The 19592-nt window shown below is 37.6% G+C and overlaps 1 protein-coding gene across 1 annotated transcript in view; it reads right to left on the bottom strand.

The window, feature by feature from the left end:
- The window catches only part of DDX10 (DEAD-box helicase 10), a 164529-nt gene that overhangs the window by 127183 nt on the left and 17754 nt on the right, over positions 1-19592 (bottom strand). The window contains exons 10-11 of the mRNA XM_030475581.1: positions 9049-9150; positions 3199-3286 (exon numbers count right to left, since the gene is read on the bottom strand). Of these exons, the coding sequence (XP_030331441.1) occupies positions 3199-3286; positions 9049-9150 (190 nt within the window). The remainder of the gene's footprint in view (positions 1-3198; positions 3287-9048; positions 9151-19592) is intronic.

Below are 19592 nucleotides of genomic sequence, written 5' to 3' on the forward strand. Positions count from 1 at the left end.
GAAATGAGGTGTGGAATGAAACACTTGTTTGCTCAAATTAAATTATTAACCATTTTAGGAAGACAATCACAAAGGCTTCAAATTTGATAGATCTCATTAATCTGCTGCTGTCTAGCTAGCAGTGACAAAAATAAATGACCGAGCCTCTTCTTTCTCTGTAGTGACAGGTGGGAAAAAGCAGGCTGAACAAGAAGTATCCTTTCTGTGAATCTGAGAGCTGCAGATCCGAAGATTTACATGAGTCACTACACGCTGCATGGTAGAAATCTCATTCTGCCTGTTGGGTTACCTACAAAGCCATCCACATACTTTACTAGTCTATCTTTGGTACGCATGGTCTAGAAATATATAAATGATAGACAACAGGCAGAAAGAACACACCTTCTGCACGGGTATCAAGCCCTACAACAACAAGAATGAACCACCAACAAATGTCAGATGTTCTAACTTGCATCTATCAGCTGTCAACAGGGTTCAGCCCACTGAACCAGGTTTGTCATGGACTGTATGCAGGATGCTGTTGCTCTATGTTCAAAGAAATAGACATCTTAATTAAGGTAAGAGGCTTTAAAGATCATTCAATAGTGGTATAATGGTGATTAAAGTCTTCAGCTGATCTCATTCTCTATTATTTTAGACACTGTGAACACTTCAGCAAAGTAGAAACACTCAGCACCTGAACTAGAAAAGTTAGATACAGCACAGAAGTTTTCTACTTTATAAGAAGAGAAATGAAGCACAGAAACAGCAAATGACTTCTTTGATTTTTATTTGATTTCTGTACCTTCACTTCAAGCTCCTTCTAAAATACTGTCATCCTCTTGGATTTTATTCTCCTAAGACTTGGTCACTCTCTGCACACACACTGGACAGCAGAGGGAGAACAAGTTTAGCCAGCCTGAACATTTTTTCCTACTCTTTTATCAATTGCTGTTGTCCTCTGCTATTTTTGCTGGTTTGAAACAATTTTCAGAGTTTTTTTAATAACTGAACTTTACAAAAATATTGTATGATTTAACTTACACCATTATGGAAGATGCTAAGGTTGGGGATCAGAAACATATTACAGCTCTATTACCATAGTAATAAAGGCCCCCCAAACCACCTGAGATTATTGTACAAGTACTAGAAATACATAAGACAACAAGTACTATGCTCTTCTAATTTTCTACATTTAAATTTATTTATGTATTTCTTGGACAATTGTTTTAAATATTACAACCCATCCAATTCAATTTATGTGCTGTTTTGACAGAACTCAAAGTAACAGGGTATGACTGGAATCTCAGGCGCATCCTCCTGGGTGCAAAGAAGATTTAACAGACAGACACCACCTCAGTGTCCCAGCACCCCTACACAGTAACATTCCAACGAGCAATAAAAACACATTCTTTTTTAAAATGGTTTTCAAAACTAGATGAATTGATTAAATATTAAAATTACAAGAAACGCGAAAGGACAGTATCAGTTCGTAAGAGAAACTGCAAAGGTTTCAAAGAAGCCCCAGTCTGATTCACCCTCTCTCCAAGCAACAGCAGAGGAACCATGTCCTATCTAATGACCCACGAAGTTTCTTGAAGCAATTAGCAATCAAGTATTTTCTTTCTTCTTTTTTCCTTTTTTTTTTTCCTAAACAAAGTAAAATAATCTTGAAACAAATCAACAAGCTTAGAGGACACAACTACTTAGACCTTATGCACTCAACACAGTAAACTACATCCTACTGGAACTTCTGTGCCTAGCTGTGCTGTATCACTGCTATCTAATCCATTCAGGTAGGGAATTTATTTCTTACAAATGTCAAGAATTTGGCAGCTTGCAACAGACAGGCTAGACAGCACAACAGCCGTGCCTTTGAGAAATCCAGCATTCCGGATAAGGATCCAAGGTCAGAATTTCACTTGGATTATTTTTATTCTTTTAGTCACACTGATACATTAAAACTACTGGGGCACATTTGCACAGTATGTCTGAACACTCATACTTAATTAAATCTTATTAAGGAGGAACACTTCTATGATAAACCACTTGTCCATACTTCAAGATTTTCAAAAACTAAATTTCTATACAGTTTGTCTGCAAGACAATACAGTGCTGCTACCCACAAATGAAAAACTGCAACAAAAATGGTTTAAATGGGTAATTAAATGGCAATTTAAAAAAAAATCAAAATTACTTTTTATCTCCAACACTGACAGACAGCCCATGATTCATTTGATTCTTGTGCTACTTTGAAACTTTATCATTACCTTATTTGGCCCAATTCAGAATGATCTTTCTGCCTTTTAAGAGATCTTAAAAAGCCAACATCAGAAACACAGAGGTTTGTTAGTATTTTCATTTCAAGTAAGATGATGCTGGCTTCCTCCTACTCTCATCCTCCTCCAAACAGCTGCTCTGTCACTTCTGATACAAACTGGTGTAACTGCAACTTCCTGTGGCAGTTACAATTGATCGTAATATGTCCTCAGTAGATCTGCCCGGTGCAACTTTAGGATGAAGCATTCCACACGTTAGAAGTAATTCTTTGCGCACTACAAAAACCTGGGATACCAAAACATCAAAAAGTACCACCTCCCTTGATCTGCCAGCAATGCTTTGCCTAATGTCACCAAGAATGTGGTTGGCTGCCTTTGCTGCAAAGGCACATTGTTGGCTCAGATTCACCCTGCTGTCCACTAGGACAATCTGTTGCCCCATGTCCCCTTCTGGAAAGTTCTTTTCCAACCATTTGGTCCCAGCCTGTACTGGTGTATGGGGTCCCTCCTCCCCAGGTTCAGGTCTCAAACAGCTGGGAAAGACTCAAACAAAACAGTAAAACCCCCTCTAACAGCAGAGAAGCAGTGACTACTAAATCAAAAATTACTTTCATATCCAAGACTCTAAAATAAATATGTCCTCAATTATGCCCCTTAATGTGGGCACAACAGCAGTAGGTCATCTGGCTCTTCAGGCATTAACATCATGAGCCCATGTTGAGCCTATGTCAACTTAAACAGGCTAGACAGGCATACTTACACCAATTGCTAATATATGATTATTGTTTCTACTGATGCCATTGTTTGAACGTTAAAAAGTCAGAAAAATTCAGCAGTTCCAAACTCTGCTTCTAGGGAATCCCTGAGCAGGTCAGTTATGCCAACAGCCGTTCTATTTAACTAGCATACCTCAAGAGCTACAGTGCAGCAGATGACTTACCCTTTGAGCTCTCTCTTTTAACTCCTGATCTTGAGCTAAGAAAGCTTGCATCCTCTTTTGGATGTCCGTAAGTTTTTCAGGATTAACTCTAGTTAAAAAGAAAAAGAAAAAAGTTAGCTTTAATTATTAGAACATGCAAAAATAAGCCTCTATTAAGATCTCAGGAGTATTTTCATGTCTTCTGCATTGCCTTAATATGCATTAGTTATTACCACTCTGAAACAGCTTAGAATGGAACCATATTAAGGATGAAGCATACACTCCTCAAACAATTAATATAGAAAAGACAAATGGAAGCTCAGACTTTTTATCCAGAGACAGTTTTCAGTGAAGCCAAAATCAGCAGTACTTCTTGGATTTATAAAAATGCTGAGGGGAAAAAAAAAAAAAATAGAAAAGACACAATGAATTATGGTGTTACTTTATACTGAGACAGTCTTCATAACAAAATTCTCAGCATTTCTGGAAGCTTAAATAAGATCCATTGCCCTGGGAACGCTGAAATTTATGTACTTCTTTCTTACAGCCAGACGAGCAAAAATAAAGCACACTGAGATTAAACAAACTTAAGAGCTCCTCAAGATATTGACCAGGTGAATAAAGAAGGGTAACTGTATTATAGAAAATGCCATTAAACCTAGTAAGAAGGTATACAATTCCTCTCCCAGACTCTGGATTTTTACACTTACACCCATGATACCTACACTAATCCAGGTTTATTTGCCCAGATCTTTTCTTATCTACTTCTGGTTTTGATCTGCTAGTGCCACACCAGTGTATCATACAAACTACCAAACATGGTAGGAGGTTAGTCTTCAAGTAGGGGTCCAAAGAGATGCACAACTACCAGATTTCTTAATCTGGTTCTCGCTCCTGTGTGCTATGTTATCCTATACTGTACAACAAAACACAGCCTTTACTAAAGGAAATCAAGGGAAAAAAAAAAATCAAAATCATGTCTCTTCACATGGCAATAAGTCACTCTAAAAAACCGTAACTAATTAAATTACAAGGTAAGAAACATTTTATAGTTTTTTTTTTTTTAATACAAGACATTATGATCATCTATTATTCTTACTAAATATGAACACGGCAATTAAGCAAGGGGTTGAATGGTATTACCAAAGAATACTTTGATTTTTAAAGACATGAAACTTTACTCCCTCACCATTTCAATTTCTCATCTCTGTCAGACACAGCCAGTGGAAAACTGTAGTGAGCACAAGAGCTATGTGGCTACAGTTTCAGTGAAAGATCAAAAAGGTGAGTTCCAGTTTCAAGCCAGCACATAATTTGCTCTGAAAGTGTAAAGACATAAGAAAAAAAAAGAAAGAGGCATGAAAACTTCAGTGGGGGACAAACTGACCAACAAGTCTTTGAAATGCAAAGCAGGATGGAATGCACACAAGGCACCAAAGACAGAAAAAGTAAACAGAAGGCTCTTCTAGATTTTAGTCTATGAAACAAGACTAAGAGGCTGACAATGAAAATATTTATGATCCTAACAAAGGAAAAATGTACAAACACAAAGTATACTACCTCGCTGCAGAGGAAAGACAGGAGAAAGAGTAAAAAGGCTGGCTAGATGAAATCAAAATGTTTACAGTGATCTGAAACTCAAGAAAAAAGCTTCTTGAGCAGAACTGAAGACAAGTATAAAAACAGCACAAATACTAAGAGGACAAATATTAAGAGGAGAGGGACTCTTCCTCAGGGAATCACGGACTGTAGTGAAAGGACAAGGGACAAGGGGTTCAAACTTAAACAGAGGAGATTTAGGTTGGATATAAAGACAAAATTCTTCACTATGAGGGTGGTGGGACACTGGAACAGGTTGACCAGAGAAGTTCTGGATGCCCCATCCCTGGCAGTGTTCAAGGCCAGGCTGAATAGGGCCTCGCGCAACCTGGTCTAGTGGGAGGTGTTCCCCCATGGCAGTGGGGGTGGAATTGGATGATCTTAAGGTCCTTTCCACCCCAAACCATTCTATGACTCTATGATTACATACATGGGACCATTTGGAGAGACAAACCTAAAAGCTAAACACTTTTAATGAATTACCGTAATTTATAAGCTTGCCTAACAGCTAAGAACCAGTAAGCTAGAACCAACTATGCAAAGACTAGAAGACGATTTTATGATATTGTCAGTCATCTTAACTAGGCTGTTTATTTTTCTCACTCTGTGAGCACAAACCTTGCCTTTAAGGAACAGAATAACTTTCTGAAAGTTATTCTGTTATTATTGTTTTGCCTAGCAGTTGCATAAACGTCCACACTTGGCTGTGCCATGGTGTAAACATGAACTGAGCTTGCTTGCTCTTATGAATTGGTAGACAGCAGTCTCCAAATTTTCTGGTTGATACGTACTCTGCTTTCCTCTCACTTCCCCTGTTTCTAACATCAGGATACAAACACTGCCTCTTCCCCATTCTCTCCAAAGCTGAATTTAAACAAAGAAAAATAATCTCAACCACCACCAAAAAGACCATGATGCCAGGATGTAGCAAAACAGCTGCTCTCGGCCTGGAGCATGGCTGCCTATGGTTACACTGGGCAGCCCGGAAGGCTGGAAAGAGTAGGAAGAGCTGGGACCTAAGGGAGGCTGCTCAGGGTTGCCAGCATCACACCAGCAGATCACATACAGGTGTGTAACCACACTGGTTAGTGACACCAATGGACTGTCCTACAGTAATGATGGTAACTGGGATGCCACAAGTTTAAATACATTCCCTAGTAATAATTTTACTACTGTGTGGAACTCATATCTGAGTATTCTCCACTGTCAGGGAAAAAAGAAAAATAGTTACTGTTATTTTCTTCAAGAACTCCATTTTTGTCATAATATTAAAGCGAGCAATATTACATAGTGGGTATCTACATACCCATACTTCCTTTGGTAAAATTTTCTAGATACAAAATTTGTTAAGATAACCCCTTAGGAAGCAGCTTTTATCGTGTTACTCAACAAAACTGGATGCAATTAAGTAGTCTCAAGGTATTATTCAAAATAATTTCCGTTTACAGGTTGCACCAAAACCTTTGAAGTTATAGGCTCCTTATAAGTATGTACATAATAGTTTATACTTTCAGAGTAGCTTTTTGCTGTATTTGAATGCTCTAAAATACAGTACTTATTACTGCATACTTTGCATTTTCCCTTGCTCTGTTTGAACAATGAAAAAGAAATGTATTGTTAAAAGCTGTAAATTGGCAGCCTGTGCTGATTAGAAAGGAATGGGATACTAACAGGCTCCACAGGGAGCTTATATTTAAAATTCAAAATTAAGAAAACAGCCCAACCACTAGCCTTTGGAATAGATATTCTGGAAAAGAAAAGAGTTCTTCCCCTCTCTCCTTTCAAATTATGGAACTATTAGCTCTGTCTAAATGAAATAAAAGTGCTGTTTGCAATTCAGAAAATAAAAAAAAAGTAAAGTAACAGAAGACTGGTTCTTGTGATCCTTACACAAAATAACAGGCTAACTAGAACAGCAAAACACACACTTTAATTGACAGTGATGTCTTAGAAACAAAAAGCGTTCAGAATGAATTTCAGAAGTCTGCAGAGTTAAAACCTCTTGGCAGTGATCAATGCTCATTACCTTCTAACTTGTGAATTAGACTGTAAAACTCCCAATTCTTAAGAACCTAATATTACATGAATATGCACAAACCAGACCAGAAGACTTGAACAGAAGACCTGGAACATGATCCAAGGGTTGATGCAACTCCTTCAGTAATTTATCAATGGATAAAACACACCAGGGTTGTATTAATTGGGAAAGTGGCTAGAAGTAAACAACCTAAGCAAATCTGTAGTTAAAACCTTTTAGGATGAAACTGGTTTGAAATCGACAAGTAATTAAAAGGATTTTTTTTTTTTTTTTTTTTAAGGATTTTAGTTAGCCCCTTACTAGTACAATGCTAAAACCATTTAAGCCTTATCCACACTAGGCAGACAATTCTATGTAAAAGAATTCCCCTTCATTATGACGTTACAAATACTAATAAGGTATGTTTTACAGATTGGAAAACTGGATCTCGGGGCAGGTTGTTCAAACATATTATCAGTCAAAAGCCCTGACTTTACCTATAATGACTCCAGTTCAGAATGTTAGTTAAATGTATTTATTATGGGCGTATGTCTTAGTAGCTTGGTAAAAGAATGGATTTTTGGGGTGGTGTTCTAAGAAAAAAAGAATGAAAAAAAAGAAAATATCAACCAAAGAGTTTTCCACTCATATAACATCAGATTAGCAAGAATGTGTTAAGAGATGCAGCCACAGATGTCTCTGGAGAGACACATCTAACTTGTATTATAAATAGAAGATGCATTTACTGGGAGGGAAATGAAATATTTGCCTTATTAAAATTGAATTGTTATTCTGGTACAAAAATACTGATTTGGATTTACATGAGTAAATACAGGCTAAAGAGGCTTTTTTACCATTTTCTGTGATAAACTGTTCAAACAATTAACTGCATTACTCAAGAATTTAAGAGCTTAGCTATCAAAAGAAAGGTGAAATATTTATAACGTGCATGAGATCAGATGTTTATTCAGTGAATATCAAAATAAAAATAAATATTTTAAGAAGGAAAAAGATGAAGTTTGGAAAAAGAGACAATTTGCTTAGGCTGTGCTGGTTATACAACAGATCCTTTTAAAGCACTATGATGCTTAAAGGAAAATAAAATATCTTATTTTAATTCAGTTTCTTTAATCTGTTTCTTTACTGATACTGTTCACATTCAGTTGGGGGTTTTCTGGTGGGGTTTTTTTTGTGTTGTTGTTGTTTTCTGCTGTGTGAGGCTTTTTTAACTGCAATGTCAAAAGAAAGCTTTAAGCACGATTAGACTTCTGGCAGTTGTTTGACTCCATTTTCACTGTTTTAGCAAGAATTGTCTCCTATTTGAAGTTCACACATGTTCTACACCGAATTGGTAACATGTGTTTGACCAGAAAAGGTGTATTTACTTCACCAGCTACCCGTATACATTGTTTGCTGCATAGAAGTAGCATTCGTAAGCGCAGTTCACAAATGCCTCTGAAATGGCATATCCTATACATCAAAAATACTTTAAAAAATAAAACTAAACATTAAATCTACACCTTTTTACAGTTAGGTTTAGTCACTTCTCTTTTGTACAGATAGCATAGGTATCTAAAGATTTCCATCAGAATACTCTCTCTAGTATGTAAAATGACCATTTAGCCACATCTTTTATGTCCTGTTCTTCAACTGATTCAGAAAGATCGGACAAATTACAGGAATAGTATAGAACTAAAGAAAAAACAGGTAAGAGAAACGAGAACGATAACAAGTATAAAAAACATACAAGGACAGATAAAAGAAATTGTAATTGTTTAATCTGCAAAAGGAAAGAAGAGAAAGAGGTAGCATGATAATGTCCAATTACATAAAAAATAGTTGCAAAGAGTAAGAGAATAAATCATTTCCCATATATTCTTGGCACAGGACAAAGGAAATATTTCACTTAAATTACTTCCAAGGCTTATCAGACACTTGAAGAAAAGACGTTAATGGTAGGAACTGCTGAGTATAGATGAGATCACTTTAGGAAATTGTGAAGATATTAATTGGCAAGTTAGACAAGCATCTGATAAGAATGATTTGTGCAGCTGATCCTGCCTTTGAGAAAGGGATGGAAAAGTAACCTCTGAAGGTCTTTTCCTTCTACAACACTATCAAAATAAAATGATCTCCCTTGTTTGTCCAGCTCCAGGCAACTCAAGCACTTTATTCCATCAGGGTTGTCATAGGCTCATCACACAATATTCCTGTAGAAAGCAAGCTGAATAACAGACAGACTATTAGTCACTTACTTGATTTCACTGACAGGTACTTTCTTCTGTGCCAACTGTTCCACCATACCCTTTTCTTCTGAGGGAAGCAATACTAACAAAGCTTCACCACCTTCTTTGTATCTGGTGGGGGGAACAAAAGAGAGATCTCAAGAAAACATGCAGGAAACACAATTTTTGTTAATGTTTTCAATAACCAAGGAGAATTTACATTTGCTTCCTTAGAAGCATCCCAAAGAGCAGGCAAAAATCCTCACTTTACAAAAGAAAAAGAAGCAGGAAACCAGTTAAGTGACTTGATAATATCTCCACTTGAGCTTATTTCAAAACTATGTCTAGAGCCCTAAACCTCTGGGGCTAAGATATAGATTGAGAACAGTGGATTTCTTTTTCCTTAAATGAGAAATATTAGTGGCAATCAAATGGCACTTGATCAAAGCTTACAATACTAGAAGACCAGGCTACTTGCACTCATGTTTTACCAATAGGCAAGTCTTAACACTTGGTAACAATTGATTCTTCTTTGGATATCCTGCACGTGAAGAAGGCAAAAGCTAGGAAAGGATAAGTGCCTTGATCCCAAACAACTACTTGCATGTTAACAGGTCACAGAGGCATCACTGAAAGAAAAGGATAAAACCAGGAGTTCTTTCATTTATAGAAGCAGTTTTTAGGTGCAAAAGAAAAGATATCATCAGACCAATCCTGTAAGAACAGCATCTCAATCTAGTATTCACTCCTCAGTGCACTTAATAGCTGTATCAAATATAGCTGAGTCGGTAATTACTCAAGATACACGGTTGGGAAAGACAAAAATTCTTCTATTTTATTCTTAAAGCAACTTCCTGTCTTTTTTTTTGTGTAAGAAAATGACAGGTCCTACTTTCAGCAACTTGATGACATTCACGGAGTAAAAAAAATACCCAACAGCATTAATAAACAAACAAGACAATGGGTTTCAGTCCTACTGAAGAAGCAGTAATGATCAGTTAGCATGTATGCATTACCTAAGCCCATATCTATCGTAACACATATATTGTTTCTTTATTTACATTTACAATCAGTTCTTAAGAGTACAGATGGATAGGAAAATATTGCATGAAGTCCTCCATTATATTAAAAACAACAATACAATGGAATTTCAGAAAGATGCCAAAACTGGACAGAATCTGACTCACAACCAACTGATGAGAGCAATGGGTGGGAGAAAGCAAATTAAGAGAATGCTAAGTTACTATGTAAAGCAACTCTAAACTGACAAGAGGTACTCACAGGGAAGTCCCTAAGCCGCAGCAGATTGTAAGCCTATACATAAACTGCTATGACCAAGAGTGTTCCACTTATTTGAAACAGAAAATACTTTGTATTATTTTTCAATTCCTCCCCACCCCCCCCCCCCCAATTTTTCAATTTCAATTATTTTTCAAGCTGGTAAAAGTTTTCATCCATCCTCAGCATATCTGGTTTGTCCTTTCTGTCTTCCTATAAGGAAAGTTAATGGTTTCTTCTACCTTTATTCCACTCGATCTATGGCTACTTCATAGATCTTCAGCTTCTGTTAGTCCATCACACATTCCCCTGTTGGGTCTTTACTCCAGTTGCATTCACTCTTCTTCATCAAGAGAACCATCAAGGAAAGGATATTAAACCAAAGATACAAACTGGCAGCAGAAAAGTGGGAGTTTTTATTAGTTTGATACCACAGAGAACAAGGCTATGCCAGGGTAGGTCACATATCTTTCCAATAAAAGCTCGGGAATGACAGATGAAACACCAGTTCAGTCTTTGTGCATAGAAAAGGGAACATAAGTGCCGTTTAAGGAAGTCTTAAGAGTCAAGACTCTTTGGCTTAAGAGAGCTTTTCAATTGGAGGCCAGAGAATACAGAAGGATGTTCCCAGGCACACCAAACACAAATCATACCATTAACTGATGAAAGTCATTTCAGATGGAATACAGGGAGCCCACATTTCTCCAAGTATAAATAGTTATCACTTGGCAAAGACAGTACTGCAGAACTGTTTGAAAACTATAAACATTATCTGTCACAGCATAGTAAGCAATGCAAATAGCAACAAAATCTGCAGTTAAAACACTCTGACAGCTTTTATGACAGCTCTCTGCTTCCATTTGATGAATTTGAAAAATCACAACAAAATGCTCTTGGATGCTTCCCCCCACACCTCCCAGTGCTATACATGATGAGCTTAGGGACTGAATTTTAAAGATAAGTTTAAAATTTTTAGTAAATGCTTCCATCATGAAATTTTAAGGCTTACATTCTAGACTTTGAAATTTTACATAGAAATCACATTGATACCACACAGGATGTGTCTCTGCCACATACCAACACTACATAAGTTTACTGGTTATACATGGTTTGGTAAGAGTACAAAATAAATGGTAAGACATTTGGACTTTGTCCCAAGAAATACTGCTTTAGGGTTGTGGGTGACAGAGAGATACTGTATAAAAACCGTAACAACTTTATTTTAATCCATTTAATTAGTAGACCTAACATGTTCTTAATGCAGAAACATCAGCTTCCACGATCTTTCTTAAAAAAAAAAAAAAAAAAAAGAGTTCTAAAGCAACCCATATGTATGTTTGGTTTAAGGCCATTTATTGTCTTTACCAACAGCACAGGAGGACATTAAGTCACTGCTGACCACACATCCCATGAATGTTTGCACCCTTTATATAATAATTACTGTTGCGGATGACTTGCTCACATAGACCAAATGCACCTTCTAAGAAAACTCTATATATTTTAATCCAGCCGCACTCCAAGTGATACTTCCAAGAAGTGGGTGCATGTCAGACATTGCCACTGCTTGAATAAGCAACGAAATCCTGGAGAGCCACAGAACCTTAGAGGACTTTGCATTCTACACCAAAAATTGATGATCACAGTTCCAAGGTAGCTAATTATTCATCAAAAGAACCTGAGCTCTCAGAGCACTGCTGGAAAGAAGGATGAAAATATTCTATTTTATCTACCCAAAACTTGTATCATACAGGAAGACAGAGATAATGTTGCTGCCAATACCAGTCTCTTACCGATTTAAAAGTATGGAGTAACACACAGCTCTGTTCTTCTCTTCAAAACAGATGATATGAAAGGAAAGGATTTCCTAAAAGAGCTATGTGATGATCCAATATCTGGAAAGAATGTCTGTTTAGTCTCTTAATAAAAATCCTCCTCATTTGTCAGGACAACAAAAAAAGTCTTGATCGTACTACATAAACACCTACAAAGGATGTTTTTGCAGATTCCTTTAGTCAAAGGCATGAAGCGATTTGTGTAGTTTTGTTGCTTCTGGCATTTCTTACCCTGGAGTGCCTGACTTGGCATTCTTAAATTGTTGCTTTATTATATTTATTTTATTCAGTGTGCAACATACTATGAAAGGCCAGTGTACTACAAATCATGGAAGAAATACCCATCAAGGGCCAGAGAGTGCAGATATCCTCTCCGCAAGCCACAAAACCAAAATCTGGAATGATACAGTATAGGAAGTATCATTCTACATTAGTTTTACTTTCATAGCTTTTCCTCAGCACCCATGAGATCACGCTTAAAACAGGATGCAGGATCAGATGAACCTTCAATCTGACCCTTGAAAGGTGGCGTTGTGTGTTATGAGTGCTAAACACATTATATGCCAAGTATTTTTCAGAAAGTACAAGTTCAGAAGATGAAATTCTGAGGGCACATTCCAAAGATAATTCACAAAAAGAAAACAAGCATTAAATTTTCTATCTATGGACAACAACTAATTCAACATTTACATTGTCTTGCAAAGTCTTTATATAGTGAAAATAGTACTATAGCCAAGTAAAGAAACAATCACATTAAAACAAAGACACAGAGGTTTTCAAACAGCTATACTTCCTCATCTTTTGGCAACTGCTAAGGAAAACAAAAAGCAACACTAAAAATTTCTCTGAGCTGATGCCTTCAGAAATTCAAAGGGACTGAAAGATATCTGGTAACTACTGATGCAGTGTAATCTTTTTCCTTGCCTATTTTGGAAACATTCACCCTTTTAAATGCTAGTATTTTAAATGTACTTGAAGTTAAGGAGGAGCAGTCTTTGCCCATTTTTATATTGTGCAATTTAATTAATTAAACCAGACAGTTTAATATTAATGCTGGGTTTTAGGGCTAAATATGAAAATGAAATCATTACAGAATTGAGAAGGCTGAAAACCAAACCATCTTAAGTACCACCTGGGAAAGTTTGTATCTGTCCCAGTGGGTGTTTAGTTAAAGAAAACAAAATGCAAACCCATAAAAAGAGGGTTTTACTTGGATAGAGTATTATCTTATTTGTCAAAAAAGAAAAGAACAACCTAGTAATGTGGTAATAAGAAAATCATGTTTTAAAGATAACCTCAAAAAGAGGTTGCAGTAGAAATTTCAGTTTTCCAAAGTGTTTCCTCTGTGTCTTTCATATCAAAAGCTTCTGTATTGGCAAACTTATGAAAGTTGCATAAAGAGTAAAGAACACTTAGATCTTGTTTCTATTACAATGCCTAAAACATCGGAGAAAAGAACAATCCTTGGTATTCTAAGTATTTAGCTCTCCCCTATACCAACAAAAGAACATTTGTAGTTCTTTTATTTATAGACAGATGAAATCTTTAAACCTTTATGGATAAAAAGAGTCAACCTCAGCTACTGAAATTCTTCAGGACTACTTCTGCAGATGAGATGACATTAGGAGAACTTCTCCCCACTCTTGTTCACTGCAGCCTTCAAGTTGTCCATCATTACCAAACTCAGGTATCTGTCCTAAAAGGCTAATTCACTCTGGTGACTTATTATTCACTACATTTGCATCTCAACTGTGCTGGAGAAAAGTAAATTAAAAACCTCAAAGTAATCAAACTTTCTTGCATGTGTAGTAATTGATGGTATTACTCATCTTGTCATCTCCTCAAGGTGATCAAGAAACCAGAGCAGGGACACATCTTTGTATTGTTTATTTAATAGTCTCTCAGAATACCAGATACAACTCACTCTAATTCTAGGGAAAATTGCACCTTGCTTGTAGAAAATCTTTCGCGGGGGGGCGGGGGGGGAATGGAAAGGAAAAAAAAAGGGGGGGAAAAAAGCAAAAAATCCCAATGCCTACTTCCATTTCATATCTCTCTTACTTTCTAGTGTCTGGTGGCTTCAATACTTATCAAAAAGGCAAGTAACTTCTCTGCAACTCAATCTTTACTTAGAACCATACAATCAACTAGGTCAGAAAAGATCTTTAAGATCATCAAGTCCAACCTGTACCCCAGCACTGCCATGTCCACCACTAAGCCATGTCAATAAGGGCCTTATCTACATGGTTTTGGAACACTTTCAGGGACGGTGATTCCACCACTGCCCTGGGCAGCCTGTTCCAATGCCTGAGCATCCCCTCGGTGAAGAAATTTTTCCTAATATCCAATCTAAACCTCCCCTGGTGCAGCTTGAGGCTGCTACCTCTTGTGTTACCACCTGGGAGAAGAGACCTGACACTTCATCACTCCATCCTCCTTTCAGGTAACTGTAGAGAGAGCAATAAAGCCCCCCCCGAGCCTCCTTTTCTCAAGGCTGAACAACCCCAGTTCCCTCAGTGGCTCCTCATGTCACTTGTGCTCCAGACCCTTCACTACCTTTGTTCCCTTCTATGGACCCGCTCCAGCACCTCAAGGTCTCTCTTGCCATGAGGGGCCCAGAACTGAACACAGGATTCCAGGTGCGGCCTCACCAGTGCCCAGTACAGGGGGATGATCTTGTCCCCGGCCCTGCTGGACATACTATTGCTGATACAGGCCAGGATGCCGTTGGCCTTCTTGGCTGCCTGGGCACAAGCTGGCTCATGTTCAGCAGCCGTCAATCAGGACCCTCAGGTCCTTTTCCGCCAAGCAGCCTTCCAGCCACTCTTCCCCACGCCTGTAGTGTAGCACGAGGTTGCTGTGGCCCAAACGCAGGACCTGGCACTTTGCCTTGTTGAACCTCATACCATTGGCCATTGCCCATCAATCCAGTCTGCCCAGACCCCTCTGCTGACAGGCCTGTAGTTTCCAAGGTCTTCCTTCCTGCCCTTTTTATAGAGAGGCATCACGTTGGCCAACCTCCCATCCTCAGGGACCTGCCCACTAGACCAGAACTGCTGATAAATGGAGAGTGGCTTACTTAGAAGCAAGAAAGCTGTGAAAAATCATTTGCACTTTAAAGCAAAGGGTAGGAATGATATATTTACACTGACTGCAGGTGAGAAAGAGGATGCCTACAAACAAAGGCAAGCACCAAAGGGTGGACAAGAAAGAAATGTGATAAATTATTTAGGACAATGTGGTAGTGGCTAAGCAGAAGCAGAGAAAAATAGTTTAAAACGTAAAGAACCCCATTTCCCTAGCAAAGAAACACAAAGAGTTGCCAACTAATTCCATATGAAAAAAACCCAACAAAACCACCACAAAAAAACACAACACTAAAATCAAGAGGATCGTTTACCCACCATGACAGAATCTATCTTAAACTTCTGCAAAAAATCACCCTGAGCTGACAGTTGGAATAGCGCATGAAGGAACTAATAGTGTGGCAACAATTCAGTGAGGACAGGATCAGGAAAAATGCTTTTCATGCAGGCCAAACACTCAATTTTTTGCTAATCTTAACCTGTCTTAACCTACCCTTGATCAGATCCAGTCAAAGGCTGCACATACCCCTCGCCAATACTATTAAAGCAAACAATACTACCGTCATCACAAAGGCAATAGATGAAAACATACCATGGTTATTAATCAAATCTACTTTGCCACGCAGCTGAAGTCGAGCTTGTTCTAACTACATTCAGAGTAATTTTACATGCTTGCTACAACCACCGTAACATATAGTTCAGTCAAATGCACCATATTTTACTTGTCAGTGCCATACGAGTCACGGTGATACCAGAATAAAACAGGAATGTGAACCGTCTGATTGATGGTCATCAGGCACCAGCATTTCTGCTGTTCTGCAGTGTTCTGCTGCAGGGCAGACATCCAGTAGGGAAAAAAAGTTATGGGAAAGCAATAGAGAGAACTGTAAGGATACCTTGCGTGGATATGCAGACCTTACAGGAAATGTTACACAGTTTGTCTTGAACAGATGTATTGCAACATATTTCCCTAACATTTGTATTTCAGAAGATACAAGTTGATGCCAAATTTCAAGAGAGTTAAAGGCAGTATTTCTGCTTTGTTTGGCAAGAAAAAAATAATCTATTTTAAAAACTGGCAGAGGAGAAAATGGAGATGATGAGATAATCGTAAAATTTGGAGGAGGAAGGCAGATATAAAGACACTTGCACTACAGTTTCCTGAATTGGAATATATCCCATTACAGAAAACTCGATATAAAGGAGGTGTTAATGTTTCTGAAGATATTTACCACACACGACCATGCAAGGAACCGTAAGTGTATATAATTTTTATGCTTTGGAGGTCACACATATTCTCCTGTACTCAAAAAAAGTGGTTTGTTGTTTGGGGTTTTATTTTAATCTGTAACTTCAACAGGACTTTACCCAGTTGACTTTATTAAAGATCTAATTTTAGCCTAACTGGGCCAGGATGCATAGTATCAACATATGCTATCATCTCATCTGTCAAAAGACAGAGAAGCAAGTAACGTATCACTGCAAAACTTGTGAGCTTAAATCAAAGCCCATTCCTAAAATGTCTCACATTCCAGGAGAATGTTGCTTCCAAGCCAGGAAGCAACCTTCAGATACATCAGTATTGTGGAAACTCTCCACAGTAGGTCCCTTCAGAGGAAGGAAATCAGGCACAGTGAAGACAAATCAACTTCTCAACTGTCTGTTTCTCACCCAGATCAAATTTGCTGGTAACCAAAAGACTGCTTTCATTAAAACATTAAGGTCAGTAAGTTAAGCATTTGGAGTAGCATCAAAACAAAGCCCACTATATTTACCTGGTTTTGCATGTGCCTTGTGACATAGTGTAATTATGTTATTTTCACTCTTCTTCTGCTGGACTCTTTGTTTATTATACATGGTTGCCAAACTACTAATACAAAACTATTAAATAGTCACTTCCACTCTGAAGCCAAATTATTCGCCATGAAGATGATTATTCACTGCGCTCCAGTCACGTCCTTCTCAGAACATAAATATTCTGGAGCACTTTATTTTGCAACATTAATGTCCTTTAAACCTTTGCTTACAGCTTTAGTTTCCATAAATAACCCAGAACAAGACAATTCCATAGCATGGAATAACTGACAAATAAAATTCAAAAAACAGCACAGATCCCTGCTTCTAGAGCAAAGATTTACCCTTTTGAAGACTGCAAGAATATGCCAGTGAAATTATGTATGTATTCGTGAATGTACACATTACTGCAAGTGAGACTTGAGGATGAGAGGGGAAAAAAAAAAGTGGCACATTACAGTTCTTCTGTTGTAAGAAGTACTTGAGAAGAAAGAGTCACCATCTGAGTATGCCAGTATACATCCAGCTTTTGGAAGGCAGCGACTTCTCAATCTGTAGGTTAGCTAAAAACCTAACAATTGTGCTTAATATAATAGGGACTAGAAAAAAGTTAGAGTGAGTCAAGAGCTATTATTTCTGGCATGTAATTTTTATTTTAAAATTATTTTCAATTCCTTAATAAATTAACTAAGTTAGTGAAGGAAAAAGCATTTCATTGATTCAGATGTTTGGGTTGCACTCTCTTTCTCTCATTATATAAAGGAACATTATAAGGCATCTATAAATATATATCCCAAACATATCAAAATGGACAGGTTTATTCTCAGACGACCTATTTCAATCTGATATGCATATGAATAAATCTGTTCACCCACACACTATCCTTCAACAAAGGAAAACTAATATCTGTATCTACCCCTAAGGCCTTCCCCAGAAATACAATAATCCATAGTTCTGTTTTAAAATTCAGCTGTTAAATCTGATTATATAAGCTGCCATTTTTAAACATATTTCTTAAACAAAGTAATAACTTTAGATCTCTCACATTGGGCTCAATTCAGGAAAACTTTGTTTCCAATCATACTACCTTCCCAAGCCTTCTGATGTGATGAGGACTGGTGAAATCTAAGCTTCAAACCAAAACATTTCTCCTTCTCCAAGCCCCGAAGCAGAAAGAGGTTTTTTATCTCCTGTGTATCATACCTTCTATGCTGCTGCATTTATGCGTAACATGGTAATTTGTTATTCTATTTTTATAAGTGACAAATAAGAACAGAAAACAAATGCATGAAAATCAGAATTTCTATCCCATCTACACGATCAATGGTCTCTTTTTGTAATAGATATTTTTCTTTAAAACAATAAATCCTTAACAAGACACATGCGTGCACTGCTAACTGATACTGTGCTGTATTATCTACAGCAAGTCCTACCATAGCAGCCCAATAAAAATTACAAGAGACCAGAAAGGGTGTTTGTTATTCGCAGCTGAGCGAATGCTGCAGACAGCCTGTGTTCACTGCTGGTTCCTCGATTCAGACAGGGGAAGAGCTCTTTCCCATGGGTTGTGAACAGCCCGAGATGCCACAGAGCATACAGACAAACAAAAAGTGAACCGACTTCATTTTTTGGTTTTGCTTTAGCTCACTTCTAATGCTTTGTTCACTCCTATTTCTCCATTGCACAGACTTCAGAGTTCAGTATCCCCAAAAAATTACCAGTAAATACTGCTATGAAGTCAGAGATTTTGGGGGTTGTTTTATTTTGCCTTTCTCTGATCGCTTGATATTCTTTTCCTTCTCCTGAATTTATGCCCATCTATATCTACTGCCAAGTTCTGAGAACAATGCAACTGGGTTTTATTCATACCGCAAAACCACAATCCCCTTCATTCTGTCGTAACTGGGTAAGTGTCCTTGTTCAGCAGGCAGACTTAGTCACAACAAATAACAGACAAGAACAGGTAATGGCTCACCAACTTTACCATTCTAGTCTCAGAATAAAGTGAATTCAAAAGGCCTTGGGAGGTTGCTGGGTCCTCCAGCCTAGACTGTAAGCAATCCATTTTCCTTGCAGCTGTGTCCACTCTACTGCATTAAAATGTATGTGCTTATTTATTTCTTATTACAGCCTGCAGTACAGCTTCATGTCAGCAGGTAATAACCTCAGCCATTTAGTATTTCAGCGTATTGGAACATTCATACCATGCCATTATGAAGAGAATTCTAACGGATAACACAGTGCCAGTGGGTACGACTGCAGCACTGCAGGCCACTGTCAGGAATGTAGCTAGGATACACTGTTTCATTTTAGAGAATTTAATAACGTGAATTGCAAGTTAAATATGTGGTGTCAACAATTTCTTGTGACCTCCACTAGCAGCTTTTTTACTTCACTTGAGTTAGGATGATGACTTGACTGTAATACAATATGAGATGGCCCAAATATTGCATTTATTTTTAAAGAACCATCAGTAAAAGTACTTCAATAGGTCTTAAATATTAAAAATCAAACAAGGAGCTGCCATATTGACTGCACTGTTTATTCAGGACCCAAGACATGTATCCCTGGGATATATTTCCCA

Source organism: Strigops habroptila, chromosome 2, assembly GCF_004027225.2.
Source record: "Strigops habroptila isolate Jane chromosome 2, bStrHab1.2.pri, whole genome shotgun sequence".
Classification (NCBI taxonomy): domain Eukaryota; kingdom Metazoa; phylum Chordata; class Aves; order Psittaciformes; family Psittacidae; genus Strigops; species Strigops habroptila.